Source organism: Schistocerca serialis, chromosome 9 (assembly GCF_023864345.2).
Source record: "Schistocerca serialis cubense isolate TAMUIC-IGC-003099 chromosome 9, iqSchSeri2.2, whole genome shotgun sequence".
In the NCBI taxonomy this organism is placed as follows: domain Eukaryota; kingdom Metazoa; phylum Arthropoda; class Insecta; order Orthoptera; family Acrididae; genus Schistocerca; species Schistocerca serialis.
This window is the reverse complement of record NC_064646.1, coordinates 31,136,731-31,146,907: the sequence shown is the minus strand read 5'-3', so window position 1 is coordinate 31,146,907 and position 10,177 is coordinate 31,136,731. Positions and strand designations below refer to the sequence as shown.

Sequence of the window (10,177 nt, the reverse complement as noted above, 5' to 3'; positions counted from 1 at the left end):
CAGAACCACTGGTGCATACCAGCAGAAAACAAGGTGGCCCGCTCTAGAGGGTACATACTGACTGACTTACCTGTTTTTACTGGCTGGCAAAATACTGAGCCGCGACTGGAAGATCTAAACACGTGTGTGTTTCTTGTAAGCTCTCTGCGTCGGCTATTTGGGATACAGAGATCGAACCAAAGTCATCGCCGGCAAGCGTATCTTAACGGCTTCTGGCCCAGGGTATAACGTACTTTCAACATTACATCGCCCTGTTGCCTACGTGCAGGGGTAGTTTGGCTGGCTAGGGGTGAAGGGTGCGAGGGGAGTTGAAACTTGATACATGCGCGCGCCCGCACACACACACACACACACACACACATAGCCACACACAGTTTTCTCTCCTAGTCAAAGCCCAGCCTTTTACCAACCATTAAAAAGGAAACAACCAATCAGTATGAACCCCCTAGATCTAGCCATATTATTCTCTATACCCTCAAATTGGCCTCCAAAAACGACTGTAGTTCGACCTTTGCACGCACTTTGGTGCAAGACACAATTAGCTCGCAAATTAAGTGTCACAGTGTAATTTCCACGTCTAAATTGTATGTGTTGTTGTTCTATAATAATACAAATGATATGTGTCTCGCTCTATTTACAGTAACAATGTAATTGGCAGGTTAAAGTACACTTGGCGTCTAAAATACTACAGTCGACCCTCACATTAATTGCCATAACTTTATTTAGCAGATGCTGATAGTTGTGAATACTATCGAACCATCAGTTTACTAAGTCATGGTTGCAAAATATTGACACGAATTATTTACAGAATAACAGACAAACTCGTAGACTGGAGAACATAAGTTTGGGTTCCAGACAAATGTAGGAAAACAAGAGGCGGTACCGACTGCACGATTCATCCTACAAGATAACGTGAGGAAAGGCAAACCAGGCGCATGTAGATTTAGAGAAAGCTTATGAAAGAGTTGACTGGATTACACTCCATAAAATTTTGATGACAGTAGAGATAAAGAACAGGGAGCGAAAAGTTATTTATGACTTGACCACAAGCCATACTGCATATACTGCAACTTCAAGAATCGAAGGGAATTTAATGGAGAGTGGAGTGAGAGAGAGTTGTAGCCTACCCTTGATGTTATTCCATCTGTACATTGAGTAAGCTGTGAAGGAAACCAAAGAGAAATTTGGGAAGGGAATTAAAAATCAAGGAGAAGAAACAAAAACTATGAGATTTGTCAATGACATTGCAGTTCTTACAGAGCCGGCAAAGCGCTTGGAAGAACAGTTGAAGGGAATAGATAGTGTCTTGAAAAGTGATTATAAAATGAAATCAACACAAGCAAAACAAAGGTAATGGAATGTAGCTGAATTAAATCAAGCGTCACTGAGGTAATTAGATCGGGAAATAAGGCACTAAAAGTTGCAAGAGTCTTACTATTTGGGCAGCAAAACAGTTGATGATGGGCGGAGTAGAGAGCATATAGAATGTAGACTGGCAATACCAAAGAAAAGCGTTTCTGGGAAAAAAGAATTTGTTAACATCTAACATTAATTTAACTGTTAGGAATTATTATCTGAAGGTATTTGTCTGGAGTTATGCTGGTATGGGAGTGAACCGCGGACGATTTTTAGTTCAGACAAGAAGGAAATAGATGCTTTTGAAGTGTGGTGCTATAAAAGAATGCTGAATTGTAGATGGGTAGATCGAAAAGCAAATGAGGAGATGCTGAATCAAATTGGAAAAAAAGAAATTTATGAAACAACTTGAGTAAAAAAGGGATTGTTTGATAGGACACATCCTAAGTCATGAAGGCGCTATCAGTTCAGTATTGGAAGGAGGTGTGAGGGATAGTAAAGACTGAAGAGGGACACCAAGTTTTGAATACAGTAAGCAGGTTGAAACGGATGTATGTTGCGGTAGTTATGTAGAGATGAAGAGGCTTGCACAGGTTAGACTAGCATCACACCAGTACCGCGGTCTCCGATTTTCAAGTAACTGTTGGCCTCAAGGAATGCGGTCATCCGTATTTCGGATGAGCGCGCTGCTCTGGGGAGACGCCTTGCTATTTTTTCGAGAGGATTAGGCTATGTGTCACCACCAGGTATCTCCACATGCTTTCGCTCTCTCTCTCTCTCTCGTTGTTATCAAGAACATAAACCTGACACTAAATTCTATACACATTATACTCAAGCCACCCGCACTGTTGAGGTACATTTACAGTTCTCGAAGGAAAGAGGTCACTGTACGCGAGGAAGGAAACCTCTCCAAGTAGGTGACTTGGGGATTTTACAGGCGATAATACCAAGCCACTTTATCTTGTTTCGCAACAAATCGCGCATATTCGGGCGCTTGTTAGCCTGTAGACCTACAGTATCTTTTCTTACAGCATTCTACAATCACCGTCACGGTGCTCTAGGGATAGCATCTATTAGTAATTGAAACGTTCTGGGTCCCGAGTTCGATCCCAGACTCTGCTTACGCTTTTAATAAAAATCATCAGTAATGGCGGCTGAAGACTTCCGGCACTAGCTGTCACCGTTGTTCTGCCAATGGCCTTGCCAAAGAGGGCGGATAAGCGGATGGTTTGAAGTGGCAGCCTGTCGCTAAAAAGCGTGGGAAATTTCAGCTAAAAAGCGGCAGTGTTACCAAAGATCAACGGGGAGAAGTTGTATAAGGCAAAGGAAACCACTGCATTAAAGACACATTCTGTGTATCCATAGGTAATTTAAAAGTGTCATGATAATCTCTCCACTGGCAAAAGATTCCGGATTAGTCCCCCGTATGGGTATTGAGGAGAGGAGTGCCATGAGGGAGGTGAACATAAGAAAAAGGCCGAGCGTGCAATGTCAGAACTTCGAACATGGCAGGGACGCCAGAAAATTTGGAAAGGGAAGGGCAAAGTCTCAGTCTAGTGACAGGTGTTGAGTGACCGTTCTGAAGGACACGAAGATGCTGCATACTCCCATACGACCGCGTTATCATCATGTGACAGAGGCTGAAAGCGTCGTCGCTGTGGGTTTCCGTTTGGTCAGCTGGTCGAACCGTGCAATATTCATGCTTTTGGGGCATTCGGATCTGACAGTGGCTCGATGTCGAACTGCATGGCAACGTGAGGATACGCTACTCGTCGTCAAAGTTCCGATACACCGCGTCTGACCGCCACAAGGGAGGATCACCATATTGTGCACCAGCATAACACAGCCCCTACACATCTGTACCTGTCATCCGAGAACAATATTGTGTCATTCCGCATAACTGCTCAAAGAATATCAGAAGCCAGACTACGAAAATATCACCCACGCACGGGCTGCCGTTAACTCAACAACACAAAACACTGGCTTTAGAACGGTACAGCGACCGGAAAGCATGGACTGCTAATGAATGGCGTCGCATTATGTTCAGCGATTTATTGCGTTCTGCACCATCCCAGATGATAATCGCTGGCGACTATGCCAACGATCTGGGGAGAGGTTCCGTTCTTCCAATGTTTTTGAGAGGCACAGTGGTGTTACTCAGACGTCATTGTATGGGGAGCCAGTAGGTACGGCTTCAGGTCGTGGGTGGTAATGATTGAGGAAATTCTGACAGCAGAATGCTACATCATGTGCATCCTCATGTGTTACCGTAGTGCCATGTTTCAACATGTATCAACATGTCTCTATGGACCATCTGTGTGATTTTGAGGTACTTTAGTGGTCAGCAAGACCCCCTGATCTGTCCCCAACAGAACATGTGTGGGACCAGGTAGCATTTCAACTCCACCTTAATGCCAGTGTACCAAACATCAAGGACCAGTCACAACAATTGCGGGCTGTTTGCTTCAAGAGAGGATGCAACAGCTTTATGACCTCCTTCAGTGCATGCATCCAGGTCAGAGAGGATGCAAAGTCTTACTGATAAGTGGGCTCTACTGCCAAGTTGTTTGTAAGTGTGACCACCCCTGAAGTAACATCACATAAGTCTTATGTCTTGGACCATACGAGGTGGCAAAGCCAGCACGTAATAAAGGTGGTACAGAGATTACACTGAAAAAAACACGTTTATCTGTAAACACACAAATGCACAATTCTCAGCTCCAATGTGAAATAGAAAATAATATCCACTTCTAGGAGAATGATGATGATTCTCATAGTTGATGAGAAAGTCCCTAACTGTTGGCCACTTCAGTGTCCTTCATCTGTGTTCAGAGTCCATTCGGTCTCTGGTCAGTCTCCGATCAGTATCCGGTTTCCGGTCAGTGTGCTAGATGGTGTCCTAGTTGCTGTCCGAGATGGTGTCCTAGACAGTGTCTGACTTAATCGAGCACAGGCTGCTTGGTGTCTTATAAGGAACTCTAGACTGGGGCTCAGGACACAGTGCAGAGGCAGCAGCAGGTACTGAAGATTATAGTATGGGTGCGGAGTGCCCAGCAGGAGGTAGCTCCACTGTCCATGCATATCAAGTTTCAATTTTGTACTTCTCTGTTACTAACTTTATTCGTAACGCATTTTGCAAGTAATACACACATAAACCACTGATGATCATTGTTTGACACTTAATTTAGGAAAAAAACTAGCTTTTCAGATAATATAAATAGTTGTCAGTTCTGGTTGTATAAATGTTTACAAAATTTAAAAAATCTTTGATGGAAGATAGTTCTACCTACCATCAACGACCTACGATCACCAAATTAAAAAAGTGAACATGGATGTCATTATAATCGACATTATACTTCGTTCTGCTATATGCATTATTGATGCATAACTTGTCGTTTGTAACGGAATTGTTGTATTTCCAAATAATTTAGCATCCAGTGTATTTAATTATTTCTAACGTAGTTGTTATTACTCTTTCCGATTATTTTAATAGTCTCTGGATGAGTATTTTGAATGAAACGATCCGTAGTGGCTGTAACATAAATTTATTGAAAATCGCGACCGGTTTCACTTCAATTGAAGACGCATCCTCAATTATATGTACAAAAATGATAAAGAAAAAATTTTACAAGGAAAACTTTTTTCGTTGTAATTTTGGTACAGTTCACCTGAGCATGCGTCTTCAGTTGATGCGACGACCGGTCGTGACTTTCAATAAGGATATTTTACAGTCAGTGCAAATAGTTTGATTCAAAATGTGGAAATTTGGCTGCGGTTGCCCACAATTTAAAATAATATGAGTGAATAAACTGGAAGTAATAAAACCATCTGAATTATGGTTTTGCGCCTTTAATCATAAAACGTTTACACGCAAATATTTAACATATTATCTCATTTGTACAGTAATCAGACGTTTGAAACTGTTGTTTAGACGAGAGTTTGGTTCTTTGAAGAATGTTGGATTGGTGTGGGGTAGCAATTGCGGACCGGTAGACAGACCGAGCAGAGGCCTCGTAAATCGGACGCGCGGCGCTAACGCGATCGCGAACGCGCCCACGCCGGCCGGGCCCGGGCCGCCTGTTGCACCCGGCACGCGCCGTGACGTCACGCGTGCGCGCGCAGCCGGCTGCCGGCGCTGCGGCGGCGGCGGCGGCGGTGGCGCGCCAGTCTGAATCCAGCCGGCGACCCTTCCACACAGCAGCAGCACACTACAACACTCGGGCCAGGCACGCACGCTCCAGCCATGGCGCAGCTCATCAACGTCAAGCTCTCCCGCTTCGACTCCCAGCCCTGGGGCTTCCGTCTGCAGGGCGGCAAGGACTTCGGCATGCCGCTCGTCATCCAAAAGGTAAGCAGTATCAGAGTGCCGCGAGGGCAGGTCGCGCGCCGGACGTGGGAGCACTGTGTTCTGTGCTTGTGATTGTTGTCTAAACAGTGTTTCGTGACAATACTCCAACAGTGTCCAGAATACGTTACCGCGTTAATCCAGTCCCTCCAAAGTGGCAGACACATTCACTTCAGTGAGAAAAGATAAAAAAAATCGACGCAATAAAGATTGAAGACAGAACAGTAATTAACTGAAGTCTCAAATTTAACTAACAGCTGTGCGTCAGATGTGGCAGTCTGCTCGAACGCCTCCTATCTGAGTCCACTGCCTTTGCCTTCTGAAGCTCTGGTGCCTTGCACAAAGGTAAAGTCATTATTACTGGAACTCCGCCTTCATTCGAGACCAAACTTTGTCTATATCTCTTATTACCCTCCAATATTTTTTGGCTCTAGCTCATTTTGGAAAGTGGACTTCTGGAATTTTGTGTTTAAAAGTTCTCCGCGAACCATAAATCCTTATTAGAAATTCTATGGTGTAGGACAGGCAGAGAGAAAAACACCCAGTGAAAATTGTACAAGGGGGAAGACAAATGAAAACCAAACAGATGGAAAAAGTAAGTAAACCGTTTCTTACTTGGAATACAATTGTAACTGTTATTATATTTATCCCACTGTGAGACAAGATGATCAGTGCCTTCGTGGAAAAATATTTGCAGTTGCCTACAGAACCATCACTGCAGCCGTGCACTTCTTCGTCCGAAGCTCCAAAAATACGGAAATCACTTGGGGAGAGATTCGGGACTATATGGAGAAATGTGTACGGGCTTCAAAATGAAACTTCTGGAGCGTTGTCGAAACAACAACCTCAGCAACATGTGGACCTGCCCACATGTTTAGACAACGCTGTAGACGTTTTGCTGAGAGGTCCTCTCCAAATAGTCCTGAACTCTCCCCATGCGATTTTCAAATTTTTTGAGCCCTGAAGGAAGACATTCGTGGCGATCAATTCCATTTTGACGAAGAGGTGCATGCCTGTGTTACAGTCATGGTTCTGCAGGCAACAGCAAACATTGTTCCATGAAGGCATTGACCGTCTTGTCTCAGTGGGATAAATGAATTAGCAGTTATGTTAATAACTTTTCAAATAACAGTTTACTTACTTTTTCCATCCGTCTCGTTTTGATTTGTCTGCCCTTTGTACCATCTTCACTGGGTGTTTTCCTTTCTGCCTGTGCTACAGCGTAGATTTTCTAATAAGGACCTCGTGGTACTTGGAGAGACGTATAATCACAAAATTCCAGAAGTCCACTTTCCAAAATGAGTCAAGAAACATCAAAAAACTATACGGTTCCAGAGACCTTTTCAAGTCCCACACATGATGTATAATTGCAAACTGAAACGACGAATGAAAATTTGTATCCACCCCAGAATCCGAAGCCGGGCCTCTGCCCACTAGGGCAGATGCGCTATCCTCTACGCCACCCTGGCACAGTGGCTTTGCGGAACTGCACTGACTACCCCAGCACACCTCCCTGCTCTATCCAACTTACCATTCACGCCTCGGCCCATTTGACTTGATCAAAACCTTTGCCTAGGTGTCAGGCAGGAGTCCCCATTTCGTTCAATGCCGAGGCGCTATTCCAATAAATTTTACGAGCCTCTGCGACGCTGTTCGAGTTTAGGGGGAATGCCAAGTGGACTGAGGCGTGAATTGGAATTGGGAAAGCCGGCCGCGGTGGTCTCGCGGTTCTAGGCGCTCAGTCCGGAACCGCGCGACTGCTACGGTCGCAGGTTCGAATCCTGCCTCGGGCATGGATGTGTGTGATGTCCTTGGGTTAGTTAGGTTTAAGTAGTTCTAAGTTCTAGGGGACTGATGACCACAGATGTTAAGTCCCATAGTGCTCAGAGCCATTTGAACCATTTTTTTTTTTTTTTTTTTTGGAATTGGGATTCTAAAGGGAGGCGTGCTAGGGTACTCTGTGAAGTTGTGCAAAAACACTGTGCATAGTGGTTAAAGCACCTGCCGGTGAACAGGAGACCTGGGTTCGGATTCTGGCCTTGGTACAGATCTTGATTCGTTGCTTCAGTCTGCATATATATATATATATATATATATATATATATATATATATATATATATATCACTGTAGCACTGCCAACATATATCATGCGTAATGACCACAATGCTAAAGTTAGAGAAATTCTGGATAGAACAGAAGGATGCTGAATATTTTTCGTTGCGCATACTACCCGCAAAAGGAGTAAGAATGGGGGAAAACGAACAGGCACACACTGTGCCCTCAGCCATACACGTTTCGGTGGTTTACGGAGCACAGATGAAAAAGCAGTGTCTGAGACCATGACTCCTGTGGACGCTACAGCGTATCAACCAGTGCTTGAGCACAAAACATTGAATATTCATTCAAGAATTGCTGGCTTTCAGTATAACTGTAGACGGTATCAGATTCTCTGTGTTGATCACTTTTTTTGTGTTTAGTAGTTCTCCTTGGCACAACACATTTGTTGATCACCAGTTTTACTCGACGTTATTCATGGCATCGTTACAAGGTGCTGATTGGACTTTATATGTAGGATAACGGTGTCACAATTGTTGTTAGTGTCAGCATCCAAATGTCTCAAGATTACAAAGCATGAAAACAGCCAGGTAGGATCAGAGGTGAATGGGGATTACACAAGAGTTACTAATTACTTTCAGCTGGCGGTATACTACTGAAAAAATTCCAAAATACCTGTGCAAAAACGTTCAGAAAAAAGATGATAATTAACACACAATCATTCATTACAATTTCGACAGCCAATGTTAGTTAAGAATACCAGAGTGTGCTACCAACAGCCCAACATATCGATCGCGTGGTTGTCATTAACATAAAATTACTCATTGGGAGAGGAACCGAGCGCAATGGAGTGGTGAAAACACTTGGCTTTTGTTGGGAAGAGGACAATGGGATGTTAAATCCTAATCATCCTTCCTTCCGCGTACTGGAAAGGTATAAGGTTCTGAATCTCCATATATCCAACATGATTTGTGTCTTCGTAAACCTCTCAAGGCGAATGCCAGGGTAGTATCTGTGAAAAACTCCATGGCCGCTTTCCCACCCACTCTCCCAACTCTGTCCTTCGCTCTGTCTATGATGGCGCCATTATCGACGGGATGTTGAACCTTAATCTTCTTTTCCTTCAGAGTCATTCAGTCTTTCGAAAATTTGGCAGCACTGATTGGAAACAACAGCAGTTAACGGCAAAGTGCAGAAAACAAAAAGAAATTAAATGTAGCTCAAACAGCATCACGGTTTGGTCTTAAACAATTTGACTACACTTTAATTCTCTCTATAGTTACAAGGAAACAGTAACATCATGGCCTGAGTTGATGAATAAAAGAGTAATTAGTAAAGGGTAGAGGGAAGCTAAGGTCACAGGCAAGTGCCGTCAAGTTGCTTAACGTGAAATAAAAGCTAAGAGTATGATATCGAAAGCAGTAGACAGACAATCGCCGCGTTGCAATAACACCAGTAGGAAATCTACCGATATCACAACTATCTACGAAATCCATGGGCGAAGAAAAGTAATGATGATGACGAGAGTGAAAGAAAATAAGAACGAGGTTGTTGTGAAAAACACCATTACACTGAGACAAGGCAGTGATCGTTGTTGTGCACACGGTATAGTATGTACGGTAAAATTATCGCGACTTAATGGCTTAATCACCGAAATCAAGCAGTGTTTTCGTTGCCTACGGGAATTGATCATATTTCGTTTTGATGAGCATGTCACGTACCTACACTGGGGGTGCCTCAGAAGCCTTTAGCTTAGCTCGTACGTCTTTGCGCCGCGATGTATGCACACAACACACTTCACTGTCGGCCATGTTGCATAAGCTGTAGGCGGAAGACTGACGGTATGCGTTTGATTGCTTCCAGAGCGAACATACTCGACGTGGTTCATTGGACACAGATATCTTTCAAAACTGTATGGCAGTCAACTTTATCATTAAATACGCGTGATCAAAGTAAATACTGACCTTACAGAAATACAGTGGCTGTTTCCATCAGATACATTTTTTTCTTAACGGTTATATACAGGAAGGGAGCTCAGCGAAAAATACATCACATTATTTCCTGTTCATTTCACACACGGGTTGTGACAAAACAACTGTCTCCAAGCTCCCGAGTTCCTCCGGTCTCGTACACAGGACAGGCAGCAGCCGTTTCCGGGAGCGGTCCAGCTCTTGCTCTATCGTGTAGCGAGTTGCTTCGTACAACAAGTTTTTCATTACTCTTTTCCCGTTTCCACGAAAGACGACTGAAATTTCTCAGTAAGCAAATTGATTAGTCAAGAATCTTCATGAACAGATCCCCATTTGCCTCTGTGACGCTGTAACCTTTCGGGAGACTGGACAATTCTCGAGACTTAGCTAAGTGAAAGATTTAGCTACAGATTCTGCCGGAGATTAAATGTCCCTTCTCACAAGTTTTCC

General features: G+C 43.7%; 1 protein-coding gene across 5 annotated transcripts in view; it reads left to right on the top strand.

Moving 5' to 3' along the window:
* Positions 1-5,474: 5,474 nt before the first annotated feature.
* LOC126419273 (PDZ and LIM domain protein Zasp-like) overlaps positions 5,475-10,177 on the top strand; it is a 292,415-nt gene continuing 287,712 nt past the window's right edge. For all 5 annotated transcript variants that reach the window (XM_050086440.1, XM_050086439.1, XM_050086436.1 and 2 more), the window contains exon 1: positions 5,475-5,704. In XM_050086440.1, coding sequence (XP_049942397.1) covers positions 5,600-5,704 — 105 coding nt within the window. In that variant the 5' untranslated portion in view covers positions 5,475-5,599. The remainder of the gene's footprint in view (positions 5,705-10,177) is intronic.